Source organism: Heterodontus francisci, chromosome 23 (assembly GCF_036365525.1).
Source record: "Heterodontus francisci isolate sHetFra1 chromosome 23, sHetFra1.hap1, whole genome shotgun sequence".
Lineage (NCBI taxonomy): Eukaryota > Metazoa > Chordata > Chondrichthyes > Heterodontiformes > Heterodontidae > Heterodontus > Heterodontus francisci.
This window is the reverse complement of record NC_090393.1, coordinates 64731653-64754585: the sequence shown is the minus strand read 5'-3', so window position 1 is coordinate 64754585 and position 22933 is coordinate 64731653. Positions and strand designations below refer to the sequence as shown.

The window sequence follows — 22933 nt, the reverse complement described above, 5'->3', positions numbered from 1 at the left end:
TTGATGAGCTGCCGGCCCACTGATTGACCAGCAGCTCTGGGAGGCTGGACTTCCTACTCAGGGAGCAGAATTCCCAACTGAGACCAATTAAGGGTCTGGGCCACGCAATGTTGCTGCTTGTCTTCCAGACCCCGTGGAGGCAGACTCTCCCTCAGCTTTTTAGCCAGTGGGTGGGGCCACCGCCTCAATGTAAAGTTGTTAGTATCTGACATGCACTGCCAGATCATGGAAACAGATTCAATCTTAGCTTTTGTTGCGAAAGTGCTTCTATATTTTTTTGTTAAGTATATGTTTTTGAGGACTTATATTTAAATTGTGGAGATGGATTCATTGGAAGGCTGAAGATTTCATAGAAGCTGGACTTTACTTTGTCGCTGACAGTTCATTAAAAGGACACTGAGATGTTGTTTAAAAACAACCTTGCTGGAAGTCATGTGCTTTAAGCAATAAACAACAGAAACCTTGGCAAACTGGGGAAGATGTTTACGGAGAAATTACAGGTCAAAATTTATAGGGATCAGGAGGCTTGACTCTTGAGATATTGTTTTTGGATTCGCTTTGGACAGTGTGTTGGAGTCTGAACCGTTTTGAAGGCAGTTGGAGAAAACCAGCCAAGAGAGCAGCCACCATCAGCTCACCCTCTTCCATCACTTTGAGAACTTCCTGAGAATCAAGTGTAAGAAATAGAGAAACTGATGCCGTATTTCTCCTGGAAGGCCTGCCAAACTGATCCTCAATGTCATCTGAAAATAAATGCTCTAGCCAGATCCCAGTGACATATAAAGGGACAACTGACATCTTTCCATATCTTCTCTTGTCTCTTCAAGAATCAGCAAGCGTTTGGCCAAAGTATTCTTTTTAGGCTTTTTTTTGTAACAGATCTCTGCAGAGAAAATTTCTGTAATTTTTCAGTGTGTGTGTGTGTGTGGGGGGGGGCGGGGGATAATTTAAAAAGAGAACTTTCATGTTTCACTCTGTGTGCTTATGCTTTGCTTCATTACTGGTTAAGTCTTGTTTTATAATGAACTGATAATTTTGTTGTTTATTAATGCAAGCTGGTTGGTGTATTTTATTCTGGGATAAAGAATGGCTGCATTGGTAACTGGGAAACATTTAAAAATAATATATGTTGTGACCTGTGAAGAAGTGGAACTAGAAAAGACAGTCCACTCCTCCCGCCCAGATCATAACACTTTCAAAAGAGAATTGGATAGATACTTGACAAAGGGAAATTTACAGGGCTATGGGGAAAGAGCAGGGGTGTGGGTCTAATTGGATAGCTCTTTCAAACATCCAGCACTGGCACAATGGACTGAAAGGCCTTGTTCTGTGCTGTATGGTAGGAATGAATCATAGAATCAGACTCTCTATGATTCCATGATGATTCTATGAAATAGAACAAAGAACAAAGAACAGTACAGCACAGGAACAGGCCATTCGGCCCTCCAAGCCTGCGCCGATCTTGATGCCTGCCTAAACTAACACCTTCTGCACTTCCGGGGCCCATATCCCTCTATTCCCTTCCTATTCATATATTTGTCAAGATGTCTCTTAAACGTCGCTATCGTATCTGCTTCCACTACCTCCCCTGGCAGCAAGTTCCAGGCACTCACCACCCCTTGTGTAAAAAACTTGCCTCGCACATCCCCTCTAAACTTTGCCCCTCGCACCTTAAACCCATGTCCCCTAGTAACTGACTCTTCCACCCTGGGAAAAAGCTTCTGACTATCCACTCTGTCCATGCCGCTCATAACTTTGTAAACCTCTATCATGTCGCCCCCTCCACCTCCGTCGTTCCAGTGAAAACAATCCGAGTTTTTCCAACCTCTCCTCATAGCTAATGCCCTCCAGACCAGGCAACATCCTGGTAAGCCTCTGAGTTTCTGAGTTTTGTGTGCCAATTGCTGGAGCTCCTCCATTTCCTACACCAGCCATCTGTTGTGATATCACTTTAACAATGTCAGCACTCCACATATCATCACAGGAAGTGATGTCATCCAGCATGTGATCAGTTGGATGGAGTTGTGCAAGACACCTAGTCACATGTACATGATTGAGTTCTCTTGTAAATGTGTTACTTTATAATAAAGAACCCAGTTTTATAGCCAATTAGCTTAAGATTGTTTGATACATTATTGCTACTTAAAAGCAATAATGCAACACCATCCTGCTCCCTCTGAATGAGACTGATAATTTAGTGTTGACTTGTGCACTTTTGCACTTTAGGCTGAGACTGTGCAAACTCATTTCATGAAGGACTTTAATTGTCAGCAGATAGAGGGACTTTCATTCATTCAGTCTGGGCTGCATTCTAATCCTGATCTCAGAGGTGAAAGGTCAATATTTAATGCACTGCACCATTCTAATCATTTTATTCTTTTGATCTCTTTCATTAACAGCTCATTTCCAATATGACCTCAAACTATTTTGCAGCACGGCTTTGGAGTAAAATCACAGACAATACGACGCATCCTGTAAGATACTACGAGCCTGATTTCTACACTCCTGATAATCACGGGACTGTCCACTTGTCCCTGGTAGCAGAGGATGGCAGTGCAGTGTCAGTAACCAGCACCATTAACTTCTAGTAAGAGCTTTCCAGCCTTAAGATATTCATTCATGATTATAATGTTTCCCTTCGCTTCTTTCCCTTAATATTTCTTCTTGGTCATCCTTTGGTTGAGTGTGAGAGGGTTGTGGGGGGAATGGCAGGTATGTAAACTTTTCCACATCTCCTATCAAACAAACAGGAGGTGCAGTGCAGGGAGGGGGCAATGTGGAGCAGGGAAGTAACCTCACAGGATAATGATGTTACAGACGGGTGTGAGATGATAGGGGTGTCTCCCCCTTTTCCACCTCTTGATTGACTGAAAACAGCGTGTTTGAAAAAAAGTGTTTTTACCCCGGAAACCGACAAATGACAAGTTTCCTCGTAAGTTTGAAAAGAAAGATAAATGTTTATTGTTCAGCACCCAAATATATGCAACTGCATCCATCCTCACATGCATAAAGATATTACACACACTCAAGACAAGATTGTGATTATAAAAGTATCCTGCATTTAGGTCTTATGATTTTAAGAGTTCTCTGTTATACTTGCTTTTCCCCAGGGTGAAGACTTGAAATGACGTAGGCCTGTAATCCTTTTTTTGTCCACTGAAGGAAAGCTCTGGAGATTTAGGAGGACGGATTCACTGTTGTTTTATGTTTGCAGTAGCAGATTTTTCTTGTTATACTCCAGTCAAGGTTCAATGCTAAGCCCTGGTGCAGTTCCTCAAGTGGAGAGTTCAGGTCTTGTGGAATAATAAGATTTGGCACGGGGAGTACTCGCAACCGACTTTTATTAACTTGTGCACAAGGAGAACAAACACGTAGAGCTCACATTGAGATTCAGTGCGATGTTCTGAAGAATTTCAGTAAAACAATGGCAATTATACTATTCTGCAACCAATAATCTTACAACAATAGTTCAATCCTTAATTTGCATTCTGAAGCACCAATAATATTACAATTCAGTTTTTGCTCTAAACGAATAAGATACAGTAATTTTCAATCCTTCGTTTACATATCTATCTCACCATTGGCCTTGCAGCTGGTGCAGCGCAATAATAGAAAGAGACATTATGCTTCAACAACGCTCTTCTTATCTCATCACCCAGACATGACACATTCCTAAGGAACAGTTAGTGTGAGAAGCATACTGACCAGGCAAACCCACACCCTTGTCCGAGGGTGGCTCACCTCAGGTTCCACACTTATCCCCTTTTCTCCTGAAAGGACAATCCCCAGTCCTCACTCAAGTTCTATGTCTGTTAGCCGCTGGGCTTCATCCTTAGTGGGGTCCTGGTCCCTGAGGAGAGGGAGGAGAGGGTTGTTGGACTGTCACCAGGACCCTGGAGATTTTGTGACCGGCAAATGGAGCAGATGCAACAGAGGAAGAGTTGGATGACAACGTACAGGATGAGCTGCACAGACCCCACCTTGTGCCGCCAGCAAGAAGTCAAGGGCCATTGTCGCTAGATATGATTTTGGGGATTCCAAACCTCGGCACATATTCACGTAACAGTAACTTGGCTACAGTAATAGCAGCACATAGTTGTATCCCATACATTTAGGCATTTGTATCATCACCATTACATAATCAATTGTGCGAACATAATACAGCCGCAATTTCATTCTTAGAGCATGTTGATCATTCATTAATTCATTTTAAGTAAATACGAATAGGTTATACAATCACCCTTGTGTGGCATAACTAATTGTCTATCATTTATAGAGCAAGTTTGAACACTGATTGTCTTTAAGGTAGCTGTCCATCCTGTATTCATACATCCTCTCACATCGCCTAATTAATTTCTTAAGTTTCCAAATTAAGTTTGTCACATATAACACCATGATACCCAAAACCACTATCAGGACATGGGAGATAACTCTAAACCAGGGGTGCATCTGCACATTTGACCCCCAGTTCCATAAGTCCTCCCACCAGGTTGAATCATTTATCTCATCAATCTCATCTTGTAGCTTCTTCAACTGTTGTTCCAGATTGTAGTACACTACAGCAATGGCTTCTAGCTGCTGTCTCTCTTTACCCAAGCGTGTGGGCAATGGCTGAATAGTATATTTATATTCCCGGAGGTAATTTGTCAAATCCTCCTTAATACTTTCTGTCTTTCGTTTTTGTATGTCTACCAACTCCATCTTCCCCACTGTGGTTGGTATTTGTGAGTTGAAACAAAACGTACTGTTGTTCACCGGACAAGTCCGGTTATATCCATACTGGTACTCCTTCGCCATGGTAGTTAAGCATTATCTCCCCTTTCCCATATAGGCCACATGGGTTAGCCCTGACAATGCTTTCCTAGTCTCCATGCTGCAATTTAACCCACATTTTGATTCTGCCGTTTTATATATAGTATGACCACCTGGTTTTCCAGACTACACTCAAACAATGTTGTTCCAACTACCTCTTTTCCAATTTCCATAACGTAGGGTAAAATATCATAGTATTTTATATAATCTTTTCCCCTATTACCCCTATATTTTCTGCTTCATGTAATTGCATCCCTAACTTATCTCTCAGAATTACAGGTATTCCCAATACTACTCCAATACTCATAGATCCTGTATTTACACATTCCTGACCTTTCTATACCTTAAGTTTTCTGAGTTGGCACCTGATAATTTTATCATTTGTGTGACTAGCTAAGTCCTCCAACTGGGTGTCATTGATCCAAACTGGTACCTGTCCTGCATCAATTTGCCTCCAATTTTCCTTCGTTTGTTCTAACATCCACGGACCATTTGTACTACAAACACTGTCATTATTTGAAATGTCGTGGACCTCCTTTACCTTTTCTATGATATCATTAATAGTATGAGCATGACCTTCCCGTACTCTCACCAGTCCTGTCACTGTTTTTGACAGATCCTGACCTACTTCAGCAACACCACTTCTGTGCCTTTTGTTTCTTTTTCAAAATATCTTTTACTAGCTGGCTGAGAGTTCTAACCTTCTGGTCCACATTTTCCAAATCTATAGTATTGACAATTGAAGTTCCTGTATTAGGGACTGTGGCTGTGTCATTCACTAAACTACGTTTACGTTTCTTTCCCTTTATTATTTTCTCATTACCAAATTCCTGTCTCAACAATTGTTGCAGTAATACTCTTGGGTCTTCTCAGGGCACCAGTCAGGTAGCTGGATATCTGAGAAAATCAATATTACCGGTACCAACTCAAGCTTCATATTATCATATACAATTTTATTACTTTTTATTATTGCAAGTCCATTTTCTGGTCCTGTAGTCAAGGCAGGGCAAGGGAGACCAGTCACTTGTGGCTGCTGGGTCGTAACCTGACTCGTTAGTAATTCGGATGTGGGGTTAACCGTGGTGACTGGAGCTTGTTGTCGTTTAATAAATTTTGAGTGCTGGTTTGATTGTTGGCTCCTTCCCTTGTACACCCCCCAATGATTTTGACACAAAAGGTCCCTGGAGGGCCTTTGCTGTCAAAATCTGACACACCTGGTAGATTAAATTGTCCACTAAAATAAAATACTGCAGATGCTGAAAATCCGAAACAAAAACAAGAAATGCTGGAAATACTCAGCAGATTAAATTGTCCGCCAGGCACATAGAAGTTCTTTGCAGGATATTATATAAAGGGGCTGGCTTTAAGTCAAATCCATCAGTAAGGTTCCTGCGATACCCAACAAGGCCCAAAAATGATCTCAGAGCCTTGGTATCTTGTGGTAGGGGGAGTTGGAAGTTTGAGGATTGTCTGTACTTGCATCTGCTCTGTCTCACGCTTTCCCCGTGTTATCACTATTCTCAAATAATAAACCTTTTCTTTCAATATCTGTGCCTTTTCCGGGTTAACTTTCACTCCAACCTTCCAAAGGAGTTGAAGGAGCTCCTCCAGTAGGTCAATTGTCTCATTGATAAAGATGCTGTGACATTTGATGTCTGCAATTAAGTTTTTAAATTCTTAAAGCTGCTGGATCTCTTGTTGGGCATCAGTTCTCATGTGGCCTTGGAACCTGCCGTCACCTGCTTTAAAAAAACACAAAGAATCCATTGTGGCTCTGCCTCTGAGCCCAATGGGTTAATTTGTCCAATTCTATCTGTCAATTTAGAAATTTAAGATTTAATAATGTCCATTATATATAAATTTTACTCTCAGCAATGCAAAATTGTGTGGTGGATTAAATGGAAAAACAGTAGCTGCGGCAGGGTTTTTTTGGTCTCCAAGGGGGCGGAGCAAAATCTTCTCAGCTGCGTCACTTTACAAAACCTTTTCTTCTCTGATCGAAAGGAACTACACTCCATTTTAATCTATTTTTTTCTCAATCCTTTTGGTATCCTTAGGGTTGGAAAACAACAAAATCATTTGTAACATTATCAACTTCAAAGGAAAGCATCTCCATCAGGAAAGACAGCATTTTAGATTAAACTCCAATTGTTTCCAAATTTTTTAGCATCTTTTGTAAGAGGTTTCTAATCCAAGGATTTTTTATTTTTTATAACAAAGATGATTCCAAATTCCAATTCACTGCAATAAATATTTAAAAATCAAAACTGCCAATGTAATATGAGTGAGTCTTATGTCCGGAACTTAAAACTCCCCTAAAACTTGACATGCTAAACTTGAAAGTTCATTGTGGTCATAAATGAAATTTCCAGGTTTTTTTTTCAACTTAACAGGTCAATTAACCTTAATCGTATAAACTTAACTCAGATTTATTAACTTATAATACTTATTAACTACACACAGAACAGAATAGCACGTGCTTTTTTAAAAAAAAGCTATATAAATTACGTGATTTTTCTTGTTCTTTCTTCAGGCGCCTTTTCAAATGCCTGTAATAAAACCAAAAACTAAAGAAAAAGTTACTTAACATTCTTAACACAAAAGATTTAACACCAACTCCTTACACAAACTTTAAACAGACAGAATCTTTCCTATATCTCCTTTGTTTATCCTTCTCTTCCTTAAACCAATATCCAATTCCTGACATTTGCTACTTAAAACAGTCAGTAAAACATGTCTTTAATTTAAACTCCAAAAAAAAACTAGAACAAATTTTAAACTGGAACTCCAATTAAAGAAGTGTTTTAAACTTCAAATTGGATTACTGCCAAACCTCTTCAGACCTTCAAGGCTGAAGCTTATCTCTTACAAAATTGTTCATTGCCTTTTCACAGTTGCAAAACCAACTTTTAAAATCAAAATAAAATTTTAACTTAAAATATAATTCAATTTTATATCCCATTCCTGGGTGCACAATCTTAAATTGAAATGAATACACTCAACAATCACTTTTCACACTCATTCAATTCCAAACAACTTAGAAAATTGATTCCTGTAATGGGTTATGAATTCAAAATACCAAAATCTCTGTCAAATTCCCTGTCCCGATGTCAAGTTTCAACTAATTCACAACCAAAATTGGTTCCCACAAAATATACACGTGTAAAAATAGAAAAAGTAACAGACTCATTCCTTCATCATTAAGGCCAGACAACAAAGAGTTAACGACAGTCGGTTCTACAGAACACAAGCTGCACATCCCACATTCATGGAAGCTTCCAACATTCACACATTCGAATCAAAAGACACAGTAACTTGTTTTTACTCACTTGAAATTTCCTCCTCCTGCTCAACAGGAGGTTCAGACTTCTTAGGAGCCGGCCCCTTTTGTGTTTGCGCGACCAGGATCCTGGCTTTGGGTGCCTGTCTCACTTCCTCAGACTTTCGTGCAATTTCCTGACTCTTCCTCCACGACTCATCTAAGCGCTTCTGCATTTCCCTCTGCCAGTTGAGATAAGCAGACCAACTTATGTTCTTTTTGCCACTTTTCTCTATCTCCCCCAAAACGCATCCCAAACTCTCAATTCGGTCCTTATTAAAGGTACCGTCGGGCGGGAACATCTTTTCCCTACCCTGCGTCCATTTCACCCATCTCGGGACATATAGAATGCTTTCAGGCCCATAATGTATGTACATATATGCATTAGGTGTTCTCTTGGGGGGGACCCCAGTCCCCTTTGTTAACGAATTTCCCATAATTACAACAAAAGCTAATCAGACTTTACCTTGCCGGCCGGCTTCCAAATTACCTACCAATCTCGTCGACCTGGTTCTGACGGGGCCTCTAACCCTGAGGGGGCCTCTAACCACCCTCCAAGGGGGCCTCTAACCACCCTCAAACTTTTCCGGATCCGGACGGGGACTCTAACCCCGAGGGGGACACTAACCACCCTCTGAGGGGGACTCTAACCTCCCTCAACTTTTGGGGACTCTAACCCCGAGGGGGACTCTAACCTCCCTCAACTTCTGATGTCAGGACGGGGCCTCGAACCCCGAGGGGGACTCGACCCTCCCTCAAACTCTTCTGACTTACCCCAGTAGTGCAACACAGGTGAGCGTGTGTGTTTCCTTGGTCAAAACCTCGTAATGCCGAAATCAGGCAGCCGCGGTCATCGAGCTGTTGACCCGCGAGGCACCATGCTATTTTCCCGTGTTAGCTCTCCGGGGGTTCGTCATCTCGGTGGGACCTCCAAGAAACTGTGGTGGAATAATCAGACTTGGCACGGGGAGTACTCGCAACTGACTTTTATTAACTTGTGCACAAGGAGAACAAACACAGTAGAGCTCACATTGAGATTCAGTGCGATGTTCTGAAGAATTTCAGTAAAACAATGGCAATTATACTATTCTGCAACCAATAATCTTACAACAATAGTTCGATCCTTAATTTGCATTCTAAAGCACCAATAATATTACAATTCAGTTTTTGCTCTAAACGAATAAGATACAGTAATTTTCAATCCTTCGTTTACATATCTATCTCACCATTGGCCTTGCAGCTGGTACAGCGCAATAACAGAAAGAGACATTACGCTTCAACAACATTCTTCTTATCTCATCACCCAGACATGACACATTCCTAAGGAACAGTTAGTGTGAGAAACATACTGACCAGGCAAACCCACACCCTTGTCTGAGGGTGGCTCACCTCAGGTTCCACACAGGGTCAACTTGAGTCTCTGCCTACATGTGGCTTGAAGCTGGTGGTCTCTTAGGCAGAGTCTTTTCTCTTCATTGGCATAGATGTTTCTACCTCTGTCTGCCCAGAATATTCTTTATTTGTTTTTGCCATGTGACAGAGCATCTCTTTGTACTGTCTTCATCAATTCTTACTGATGGTTAGGCCATTGTCTTACAATGGAGTCTGGATATCACATCCACATACCATCTTGATAAAATAGAGCTTATCACACCCATTCTCTGGATTTCAAGTTTGTTGTCAAAGTTTTTGCAGCAGTATTGTAAGCCCAGTTTTTTTTAATTAGTTGGAGAAATGCAGCCATTATCACAGAAAGGGTCATTTGCATTTTAATGACTTCTCAAAGATAGGTCCAGAAAGGTCATTGGCATTTTAATGACTTCGCCAAGCTTTGTCCAGACATGAAAATTAACTTGGGGTTGCTGCAGTTCCATGTGTATTGGCAGGAAAGAAAAGGTCATCTGACCTCTCAAGTTCATTTTGTTTTACAGGAAAGTGTCCATTATGGGTTTACTTCATATTTTCATATTTATAATTCATATGTACGTATTTCGTGATTGTGATAATGAAGGAAAGAGAAATGTAAAGACTCCTTACACTTGTCAGTCACCACAACCTTGCTTTACAGGGAGGCAGTAGCGTAGTGGTAATGTCACTGGACTAATAATCCAGAGGCCTAGGCTAACATACAAACATACGAATTAGGAGCAGGAATTGGCCACTTGGCCCTTTGAGCCTGCTCCACCATTCAATAAGTTCGTGGCTCAACTGATTACTCCACAGTTCCACCTACCCCCAATAACCTTTCACCCCCTTGCTTATCAAGAATCTATCTACCTCTGCCTTAAAAATGTTCAAAGACTCTGCTTCCACTGCCTTTTGAGGAAGAGAATTCCAAAGACTCACGACCCTCTGAGAGAAAAAATTTCTCCTCATCTCTGTCTTAAATGGGCGACCCCTTATTTTTAAACAGTGACCCCTAGTTCTAGATTCTCCCACAAGGGGATCTTTTCCACATCCACCCTGTCAAGACCCCTCAGGATCTTATATGTTCAATCAAATCGCCTCTTACTCTTCTAAATTCCAGCGGATACAAGCCCAGCCTGTCCAATCTTTCCTCATAAGACAACCCACCCATTCCAGGTATTAGTCTAGTAAACCTTCTCTGTACTGCTTCCAAAGCATTTACATCCTTCCTTAAATAAGGAGACCAGTACTGTATACAGTATATCTGGTCTCACCAATGCCCTGTGTAGATGAAACACAACCTCCCTACTTTTGTATTCAATTCCCCTTGCAATAAACAATAACATTCTATTAGCTTTCCTAATTATGTGCTGTACCTACATACTAACCTTTCGCGCGTCATGCACTAGGCCACCCTATCCCTCTGCATTTCAGAGCTCTGCAATCTATCACCATTTAGATAATATGCTTCTTTTTTATTCTTCCTGCCAAAGTGGACAATTTCATACTTTTCCACGTTATACTCCATTTGCCTGATCTTTTCCCATTCAATTAACCTATCTATATCGCTTGTAGTCCACTTCACAAGTTACTTTAATACCTATCTTTGTGTCATCAGCAAATTTAGCAACGATACCTTCGGTCCCTTCATCTAAGTCATTTATATAAATTGTAAAAAAGTTGAGGTCCCAGCACTGATCCCTGTGGCACACCACTCTTTACATCTTGCCAAACAGAAAATGACGCATTTATGCCTAATCTTTGTTTCCTGTTAGCTAGCCAATCTGCTATCCACGTCAAAATGTTACCCCCTACACCATGAGCTTTTATTTTCCACAATATCTTTGATGTAACACCTTATCAAATGCCTTCTGGAAATCTAAGTACTGTACATCCACCAGTTTACCTTTATCCACAGCACATGTTACTTCTTCAAAGAACTCCAATAAATTGGTTAAACATTATTTCCCTTTCACAAAGCCATGTTGACTCTGCCTGATTACCTTGAATTTTTCTAAGTGCCCTGCTATAACGTTTTTAATATTAGCTTCTAACATTTTCCCTATAACAGATGTTAGGCTAACTGACCTGTAGTTTCCTGCTTTCTGTCTCCCTCCCTTTTTGAATAAAGGAGTTACATTCACTATTTTCCAATCTAACAGAACCTTCCTGAAGCTAGGGAATTTTGGAAAATTAAAACTAACGCATCAGCTATCTCACTGGCCACTTCTTTTAACACCCTATAATGAAGTCCATCAGGACCTGGGGACTTGTCAGCCCGCAGCTCCAACAATTTGTTCAGTAACACTTCCCTGGTGATTGTAATTTTCTTGAGTTCCTCCCACCCTTCCATTTCCTGATTTTCAGCGAATACTGGGATGTTACTTGTATCCTCAATAGTGAAGACCAATGCAAAATATCTGTTCAATTCATCTGCCATTTCCTTATTATCCATTATTAATTCCCCAGATTCACTTTCTATAGGACCAACACTCACTTTGCTTTTTCTTCTTTAAATATCTACGGAAACTCTTACTATCTGTCTTTATATTTCTAGCTAGCTTTCTCTCGTACTCTAATTTTACCTTCCTTATCAATCTTTTAGTCATTCTTTGCTGTTTTTTATATTCTGTCCAATCTTCTAACCTGCCTCCCATCTTTACGCAATTATATGCTTTTTCTTTAAGTTTGATACTATCTTTAACTGTTTTCGTTAACCACGGATGGTGGGTCCCAACGTTGGAATTTTTCTTTCTTGTTGAAATGTATCTATTCTGTGTATTCTGAAATATACCCTTAAATGTCTGCCACTGCATCTCTCTTGACCTATCCCTTAACCTGATTTGCCAGTTCACGTTCGCTAGCTCTGCTTTCATGCCCTCATATTTGCCCTTATTTAAGTTTAAAATACTAGCCTTGGATCCACTCTTCTCTTCCTCAAACTGAATGTAAAATTCAATCATATTATGATCGCTGCTACCTAGGGGCACCTTAACTATGAAGTCATTAATTAATCCTATCTCGTTGCACAATGCCAGGTCTAGTACAGCCTGCTCTCTGGTTGGCTCCAGAATGTATTGTTCCAAGAAATTATCCCGAAAACATTCTATGTACTCCTCATCTAGGCTACCTCTGCCTATCTGATTTTTTCAGTCTATATGTAGGTTAAAATCTCCCATAATTATCGCTGTACCTTTCTGACAAGCTGCCATTATTTATTCCTTTATACTCCGTCCTACAGTGTGGTTAATGTTAGGTGGCCTGTATGCCACTCCCACAAGTGACTTCTTGCCTTTATGATTTCTCATCTCGACCCAAACTACATCCTGGTCTCCTGAACTTAGGTCATCCCTCTCTATTCACTAATACCATCATTAATTAACAGAGCTACCCCTCCACCTTTTCCTAGCTTCCTGTCCTTCCTAAATGCCATGTACCCTTCAATATCCAGGCACCAATCTATGTCATCCTGCTGCCATGTCTCTGTAATGGCTATCAGATCATACTTATTTATTTTTATTTGTGCTCTCAATTCATCAGTTTTGTTTCGAATGTTACGTGAACTGGAGACATGGTTCAAATCCCACCACGGGAGATGATAAAATTTGAATTCAATAATAAATCTGGAATTAAAAAGCTAGTCTAATGGTGACCTTGAAACCATTTTGATTGTTGGTTCACTAATGCCCTTTAGGGAAGGAAATCTGCTGTCCTTACCTGGTCTGGCCTACATGTGACTCCAGACTCACAGCAATGTCATTGACTCTTAAATGCCCTCTGAAATGGCCTAGCAAGCCGCTCAGTTCAAGGGCAATTAGGTACGGGCAATAAATACTGGCCTAGCCAGCGACACCCACATCCCATGCTGAAAAAAAATAATTTCTTGCATTGCAACAATGACTTCATTTCAAAAGTATTTATTTGGCTATAAAGTGCTGTGGGCTGTCCTGTGGCTGTGAAAGGTGCTATATAAATGCAAGTACTTTCATATCATGGTTCTCACAGGACCTCACCTAACTCTCTCCTATTTGACAGCTCCAATGACTGTCTACCCAGTATCGCTCTTCCATTCATACCTTAGTGCACAGGATCCCAATATTTCAGATTTGGACTTTCCATGTACTGTCTCGTTCCAGCTTTTCAGATTAACGGTTAGAATCTGACTTAGAACTTTAAAACTGCAAAAGAAAACAAGCTAGTTAAGATATCTAGTTAACAGAAACTGCCTGGCAGCAGCAGTTAACTGTCAATTAACTGAAAATGGTTGCTTGTATAAGTGTTAATTACTGTCGCAGAAAACTGACTTAGCAGTTGTAACTTGGGTGTGAGGTATAAGCTCTCTATAAAGGTTAGAGTGTTTTCTACAGCACAAAGTGATCTTGGAGTTGAGTGCACAGTCAGAAATTTGGTGACGATAGGAAAGGAGGTGCTGCCTTTTATTCTTTTTGTTTAACCTCCAGTAGCTGGTGAGTGTTCTATTTTTGTCTGCAAGCTCGGAGATTGTAACTTGCTATTTCTTTATCCAAATAGTTACTAATTTAGTAAATAAATATGGGTCGATAGACATGGCAGGGCTGGTAGTGTGCCGTGACTGCAACATATGGGAATCTGTGGAATGCATTGCAGTCCTGGGCAAACATATCTACGGTGAGTGTCTGCAGCTTGAGCAACCTTGGCTCAGAGTTGTTGGGCTGGAGTCTGAGTTGCAGGGTGGAGGAGGCAGTCACAACCCTCAGATTAAGTAGAATTTCAGAGTTGATCAATGGGCAGGGACAGGAGGTTGCAGGTATGGGGATTCAGCATGTAGTGATGGAGGAGCCTCAGCCCTTGACTTTGCCCAATGGGTATGAGGTGCTTGCTACCTGTGTGGATGAGAGCAAGGACTGCAGAGTGATTGGGCAAACTGACTTTAGGGCAGGTTGCCATTCAAGTAGGGGGAGCGAAAAGGAATGTGGTAGTGATAGGGGAAAGTATAGTCAGGGGTATAGAACTAGTTTTCAGCAGCCATGATTGGAAGTTCCAAAGGCTTGTACAGTTGCAACAACACTTCTCTACTTTTATACTCTATTCCTTTAGCAATAAATATCAAAATTCCATTTGCCTTCCTTATTACCTGCTGCACCTGCATGCTAGCTTTCTGTGATTCATGCATGAGGACACCCAGATCCCTCTTTATTGTAACTTACTATCCCACCTATTTTAGTGTCATCTGCAAATTTGACGATAGTACCTTCTATCCTTGCATCCAAGTAATTAATATAGATTGTAAGTAGTTGGGGCCCGAGGACCGAACCCTGTGGTATCCCACTAGTTACATCTTGCCAACCAGAAAAGGACCCATTTATCCCGACTCTCTGTTTTCTGTTGGTTAGCCAATTCTCTATCCAAACTAATAAATTGCCCCTAACCCCATGTGATCTTACCTTGTGTATTAACCTTTTGTGCGGCATTATCCACTTTACTTGTTACATCTTTGAAGAACTCTAGCAAATTAGTCAAACACGATTTACCCTTCATAAACCATGCTGACTCTGATGGATTGTGTTTTGACTTTCTAAATGTTTCCATTCATGGGGCACTGGCACCTGTACTGGGGATAGAGTAAGGATGGTCTCCACTCGAGCTGCGATCAGTGTCCTGGTGAATAGTATAACTAGGGCTGCGAATAGAGCTTTAAACTAAAAGAGGAAGGTGGAGGGTTCAGGTAAAGGGAGATTTAGAAATCTAAAGAGAAAAGTTGAGACAATAGAACAGTGTTCCGATTTGGGTAAAGAAAGCAGGTAGGGACAGAGTTTGGTAAAAAATAAAATTAATGGCTTTTTATCTGAATGTGTGAAGCATTCACAATAATATAGATAAACTGTAGTCACAAATAGAGATAAATGGTTTAGATCTAATCGCCATTACAGAGACATGGTTACAAGGTGACCAAGTTTGGGAAATAAATATTCCAAGGTATACAACATTTCTAAAAGAGAGACAGAACGGAAAAGTAGGAGGGGTAGCCCTGATAGTAAAGGAGGACAGTAGTGAGAAAGGATCTTGGCTCGAAGATCAGGAAGTAGAATCAGTATGGGTGGAATTTTATGCTGGCAAGGGGATATCGACATCAGGGGAAACCAACGCTGAGATCCCCGCATTGGCTCTTGTACAGAAGGCCCACCAAATTTAGTGCCAATCAGGCCCTTAACTGGACAGTGGCGGGCCTTCCGTACAATTTAGGACCCTACCGCTGGAAATCCTGGCCTTGCAGAGCTGCTGACCAATCAGAGGCCAGCAGCTGTAGTGCCACCATGGAGACGGTGGCTGCTGCTGTAGCTGTAGCGAACAGACACCAAGGAGCAGCTCTGGAACCCGACTTAAGGTAGGTCAAGTTGGGAGGGGACTCGCAGGGTGGGGGTCATGGGGGAAGGGGATCGGCAGCAAGGGCAGGGCTCGGTGCTCAGCAGGCCCCCTTCCCGATGCCGGGTCCCTCATTTAGGCACTAAGTGCCTTTGAACCAGGGACCGCACCCAACCCCCCCACCCCCACCCTTCCACAGCTGGGAAACAGCCCGTGCATTTTTTCATGCCGTGCTTCCCGTGCGACAACATGGCTGCCCACCGCATGGGTAATTGCAGCTGCAGTAGGAAGAGGCCCTTAATTAGGAGTTAATTACCCAGTTAAGGGCCTCAACTGGCAGCATGGCAAAAAGGCCATTTACACGCCTTCCCGCCCTGGACTAAATTTCGGTGGAGGTGGGATGGTGACCCCCGCCACATTTCCACCAGTTTTATGCTCTCCCCACCTCCAAACCCGCTATGCGGGAGAGCATAATATTCCACCCTATGGGGGGAGATTAGGAACAACGAGGCTCAGAAAATGCTGGTCGGAGTGGTTTATAATCCCCCTAACAGTAATTATACAGTTGGACAGAGTATTAAGCAAGAAGTAATTGGAGCTTGTAACAATTGTGGGAGACTTTAATCTTCATGTGGACAAATCAAATTGGCAAAGGTAGTCTGGAAGATAAGTCTGTCAAATGCTTTTGTGACAGTTTCCTGGAACAATACGTTGTGGAACCAAGAAGGGATAAAGCTTTTTTAGATCTAGTATTGTGCAATGAAGCAGGGTTAATTAGCAATCTCACAGTAAAAGGTCTGCTGGGAAAAAGTAATCACAATGGAATTGAATTCCATGTTATGTTTGAAAACAACATGCTCCAAACTGACATACTCCAGTCCCAAACAAGAATCTTAAACTTTCACAAAGCCAATTACACAGGTATGAGGTTGATTGGTAAATAGACTAAAAGGTATGACAGTAAATAAAAATGGGAAACATTTAAAGAAACAATTCGAAATGTTCAATAAAAATACATTCCATTAAAAAAACAAAAGTTCAGCAAGAAAGATCTATTCGTGGCTTACCAAAGAGGTTAAAGATAGTATTAGATTAAAAGAAAAGGTTTATAATGTTGCAAAGAACAGTTGTAAGCCTAAAGATTGGAAGTGTTTTAGAAACCAGAAAAGGGCGACCAAAAAGTTGATTAAAAAGGGAAGGAGGAAATGGCAGAGTCATTGAACATGTGTAAGACACAACTTTCAGACCAGAAATAGAGAGTAACCAAGGGGCTAAGAAGAGTGGGGAACTTACAGTAATTGATATCAGCAGAGAAAAACTATTGGAGAAACTTAAGGGTCTAAAATCCGACATATCCCCAGGGCCTGTTGACCTCCATCCTAGGGTTCAAAAGAGGTAGCTGCAGAGATAGTGGATGCGCTGGATATGATTTTCCAAAATTCTCTAGTAGTTCCAGTGGATTGGAAATTAGCAAATGTAATACCGCTATTCAAGAAAAGAGGAAGAGAGAAAACAGGGAACTACAGGACAGTTAGCCTGACATCAGTCATCAGTGAAATGCTGGCATCTATTATGAAGGAAGTCTTAACAATGCACTTAGAAAATGACAATCTGATTGGACAGAATCAATATGGTATCACGAAAGTGATAGATAAAGGGAACTAGTAGATGTAGTATACTTGGATTTCCAAAAGGCATTTGATAAGGTGTCACACAAAAGGTCCTTAAACAAGATAAGGGCTCATGGAGTTGGGGGTAATATATTAGCATGGATAGAGGATTGGTTAATAGACAGGAAGCAGACAGTAGGAATAGGAATTTTTAAATTACTAGGCTTTGACGAGTGGAGTGTTGCAAGGATCAGTGCTATTTACAATCTATATTAATTACTTAGATGAAGAGACCGAAAGTAATGTATCCAAGTTTGCTAACTGTACAAAGCTAGGTGGGAGTGTAAGCTGTGAGGAGGACACAAAGAGCCTGCAAAGAGATATAGACAGGTTAAGTGAGTGGGTAACAAGGTGGCAAATGGAGTATAATGTAGGGAAGTGTGAGTTTATTCACTTTGGTAGTAAGAACAGAACAGAACAGCAGGGTATTTTTAAAAGGCATGAAACTTCGATATGTTGATGTTCAGAGAGACTTGGGTGTACACATACAAGGAACACAAGAAGTTGCCATGCAGGTACAGCAAACAATTAGGAAGGCAAATGACATTTTGGCCTTTATTGCAAGGGGATTCAAGTACAAGAAGAAGGAAGTCTTTCTACAATGGAACAGGGCTTTGGTGAGAACACACCTGGAGTACTGTCTCCATATTTAAGGAAGGGTATACTTGCCTTAGAAGTGATACAGTGGAGTTTCACTAGATTAATTCCTGGAATGAATGGCTGAGTAACTTGGGTCAATACTCTCTAGAGTTTAGAAGAATGAGAAGTGATCTTATTCAAACATATAAGATTCAGAATGCGCTTGATAGGGTAGATGCTGGGAGGTTGGTGCCCCTGGCTGCAGAATCTAGAACACGGGGACACAGTCTCAGGATAAGCGGCTGATCGTTTAGAACTGAGATGAGGCAAAATTTCTTCACTTAAAGGGTTGTGAATCTTTGGAATTCTCTACACCAGAGAGTTGTGGATGCTCCATCCAATATATTCAAGGCTGGGATAGACAGATTTTTGGTCTCTCAGGGAATCAAGGGATATGGGAAGTGGGCAGGAAAGTGGAATTGAGGCAGAAGATCAACCATGATGGTATTGAATGGTGGAGTAGGCTTGATGCTGAATGGTTGACTCCTGCTCCTATTTCTTATGTTCATGTGTAGTTTGCATTGTATCTCCAGATTGTACCTACTTAATCCATCTGAACAATGGCTCCAGTAGGTAGCAATGATAATAGAATGTGAAAACTGATGCTGCTGTGTTACTGGAGAGCAGAGGAGTTGTAGGAAAGGGGCATCGAGTATTACTGCAGCTGATTCAATGTGGGGAGGGTTACGCTGTGCCTGGGTTGCAGTAGAAGACAGAGCGACATCATATATCCACACTTAGAGTACGGTGAACAATTATCTCTCCATATTACTAAAACAACATAAAGGCTTTGGAGAACTGGCAGAGAAGATTTACAAGATTGATGCCAGATCTGCGAGGTTACAACTATTAGGAAAGTCTGAACAAGTCTCTAGAAATGAGAAGGCAGAGGGTGCGATCTAATAGAGGTCTTCAAAATTCTGAAAGGGTTTGATAGGGTAGACGAAGAGAAGATGTTTCCATTTGTTGGGGGAGTCCAAAACTAAGGGTCATTAGTATAAGATAGTCACTAATAAATCGGATAAAGAATTCAGGAGAAATCTCTTTATCCAGATAATTGTTAGAATGTGGATCTCGCTACCACATGGAGTAGTTGAGGTGAATAGCATCAATGCATTTAAAGTGAAGCTAGTAAAGTACCTGAGGGAGAAAGGGAGATGGATATACTGATAGGATGAGCCAGAGTAATGTCGGAGGAGGCTCATGTGGAGCATAAACACCGGCATAGACCAGTTCACTGAATGGCCTGTTTTTATGCTGTAAAATTCTCTATAATTTATTATTGAAAATGGTATGACCAAACACTCATTGCTGCAGTAAGTCTGTAAAGTGCCAGTTTGAAGAATCCACTCTGGCAGCTGGGAACCTTGCCAGCCAGAAGCACTTATGGCTGGTTTCGGGGCACATTTTCCAGGATTGTCCATTGGAATAAATGGTTAGAAAACCAGGGGCAATTAATGCCTGAACCTTTAGTAACTACAGTTGCCCATTGAGACTCCTGCTGACGGCACAAGTTTATAAAATCACTTCAAAACAAAGCACTGTTAATTAGAATTTGTTATCATTTGTGGATTTTAAAAGACTTGAATTGTGTGAAAGTAAGGAGTGATATTTGGTACCAATCTGTCTCTGGGTTGGTCCTGAATACCCACCAGCCAAGGATGGCTGCTTCTATATACAGGGTGGGTGGAATGAGGAATGTTTCCTGTAAGAAAACTTTTTTTTTGCAGCTTTGGGTCGTATGTGAGGTCCAGCACGAATGGAATCATTTTCAATAATCAAATCCATGACTTTTCTTGGCCAGGCAAACGGAAAGGGTTTGATGTTCCACCTTCCCCAGCCAATTTCATCAAACCAGGTACAAAAGCAAAATACTACGGAAATCTGAATAAAAACAAAAAGAGCTGGAAATGTTCAGCAGGTCTGTGGACAGAAACAGAGTTAACGTTTTAGGAATGTTAGAAACGTAATCGATTTTAAGCAAGTGAAGGGGGGGAGGATGTGAAAAAGAACAAAAGGGAAGGTCTGATAGGGTGGAAGAAAGGAGAGATTAAATGGCAAAAGGGATGATGCACAACACCAGTAGGACTGGTGATGGGACCAGTAAAGAAATAAAAGTTGTGTCTAGGGGATTTTTGAATGGCAGAATGATGAACTACTGCCAATCAAAAACCAAAACAAGAGAAAAAGGAGTTGAAACCAAACCTGCAAAGAAAAAGGGAACAAAATGGGGTCAGAGGTTATCAGTCGAATAGTAATACAGGGACATTAAGAACAGGTGGAGGCTATTCAGCCCCTCTGGCCTGCTCTGCCATTCAATTAGATCATAGTTGCATTGCAGCTCAGCCATTTCTTGATATGATGTGGAGTGAATGGAGTTGATGCTGAGTTTAGTTATAAAATCCAATTGCCTTCCTGGCTGAGATCAGCTAACTCTGCAAAATTCAGGGTTTGAACCCAGGCTGTTATGGAAACGATCATTTAATGCCACTGATCCCCAGTTGCTAATTAATGTGGAACTACATGCCTGAACAATCTCACAGCCAACCGATCAGATCAACACTCTACAGTCATGAATGGTGGTACACAATTAACTAATGGGAGGAGGAGGCTGCACAAATATCCCCAGCCTCAATGATAGTGGAGCACAGCACATGAAGGCAAAAGACAAGGCTGAAGCGTTTGCAACGATCTTCAGCCAGAAGTTCCAAGTGGATGATCCATCTCAGCCTTCTGCTGAGTTCCCCACCATCACAGGTACCAGTCTTTAGCCAACTCCATTCACTCCACATCATATCAAGAAATGTCTGAGTGAACTGGGCACAGCAGTGATTTACTGATAAGGACACCCAGGTCCCTTTGTACATCTACACTTTCTAATCTCTTGTCATGTAAGAAATACAATGCACGTCTATCCCTCCTACCAAAGTGGATAACCTCACAGTTTTCCACAATATATTCCATCTGCCACGTTCTTACCCATCCACTAAGTTTGTCTAAATCCCCTTGAAGCCGCTTTGCATCTTCCTCACAACACACATTCCCACTTAGTTTTGTGTCATCCACGAACTTGGAAATACTACATTTGGTCCCCACATCCAAATCATTGATATATATTGTGAAGAGCTGGGACCCAAGCACTGATCCCTGCGGTACCCCCCTAGTCACAGCCTGCTAATGTGAGAATCACCCATTTATTCCTACTGTCTGTTTTCTGCCTGTTAATCAATCCTTACTCCATGCCAGTATATTACCTCCTATCCCATGTGCTTTAATTTTGTTTTCCAACCTCCTGTGGAAAACTTTATCAAAAGCCTTCTGAAAATCCAAGTATACTACCTCCACCCTCTTCCCTTTATCAATTCTGTTAGTAACATCCTCAAAAAACTCCAGCAGGTTCATCAAACATGATTTCCCATTCATAAATCCATGTTGACTATGCCCAATCAGATCATTATTATCCAAGTGTCCATTTATCACATCCTTTAGAATAGATTCTAGCATTTCCCAATGACTGATGTAAGGCTAACAGGTCTGTAATTCCCTGTTTTCTCTCTCCCTCCTTCCTTAAATAACATTTGCAACCTTCCAATCTGCAGGAACCACTCCAGAATCTACAGAATTTTGGAAGATGATCACCAATGCATCCACTATCTCCATAGCTACCTCTTTCAACATTCTGGGATGTAGAATATCAGGTCCTGGGGACTTATCAACCTTCAGCCCCATTAATTTCTCCAATACAACCTTCTTACTAATACTAATTTCCTTTAATTACTCATTCCCCCAAATCCCTTGGATCTCTAATTCTGGGAGATTTCTTGTATCTTCCTCAGTGAAGACAGACAGAAAGTAATCATTTAGCTTCTCTGCTATTTCTCTATTCCCCAATATAAATTCTCCTGACTTTGCCTGTAACGGACCCACATTTGTCTTAGCCAAACGTTTCCTTTATACGTACCTGTAGAAGCTTTTATAGTCTGTTTTTATATTTTTTGCGAACTTACATTCATATTCTATTCTCCCTTTCTTTATCAGTTTCTTCGTCCTCCTTTGCTGTATTCTAAAATACTCCCAATCCTCAGGTTTACTACTATTTCTGGCTTTTTCTTTTAATCTTATACAATCCTTAACGTGCTTTGTTATCCATAGTTGACTGCCTTTACTTTTGGGGTTTTTGTGCCTTGAAGGAATGTATAGTTGCTGTAAAGTATGCAATATTTCTTTAAAGACTATCTATTGCCTATGTACTTTCATACCGTTTAATGTATTTTCCAAATGCACCTCAGCCAATTTGCCCCTCATACCTTCATAATTTCCTTTGTTCAAATTTAACACCCTGGCTTCTGATTGAACTACCTCACTTTCAAACATAATGTAAAATTCTATCGTATTATGGTCACTCATCCCTAAAGGTTCTTTTACAACAAGATTATTAATTAGCCCTTTCTCATTACATAATACTAGATCTAAAATAACCTGTTCTCTAGTTGGTTCCTCAACATACTGCTCTGGAAAACCATCTCTAACGCAGTCCAGAAACATGTCCTCCACAGCATTAGTGCTCATTTGGTTTAACCAGTCTATATGCAGATTGAAGTCACCCGTGATTACTGTATTACCCATGCTACATGCTTCTCTAATCTCCTGATTAATACCATGCCCCACACTACCAGTACTGTTTAATGGCCTATAAACAACTCCTACCAATGTTTGCTTCCCCTTGCTGTTTCTTAGCTTCACC

At 41.0% G+C, this 22933-nt stretch overlaps 1 protein-coding gene across 1 annotated transcript in view; it reads left to right on the top strand.

Moving 5' to 3' along the window:
* Positions 1–22933, top strand: part of LOC137383031 (glutathione hydrolase 1 proenzyme-like) — a 90374-nt gene that overhangs the window by 55488 nt on the left and 11953 nt on the right. The window contains exons 6-7 of the mRNA XM_068055625.1: positions 2400–2587; positions 19920–20047. Of these exons, the coding sequence (XP_067911726.1) occupies positions 2400–2587; positions 19920–20047 (316 nt within the window). The remainder of the gene's footprint in view (positions 1–2399; positions 2588–19919; positions 20048–22933) is intronic.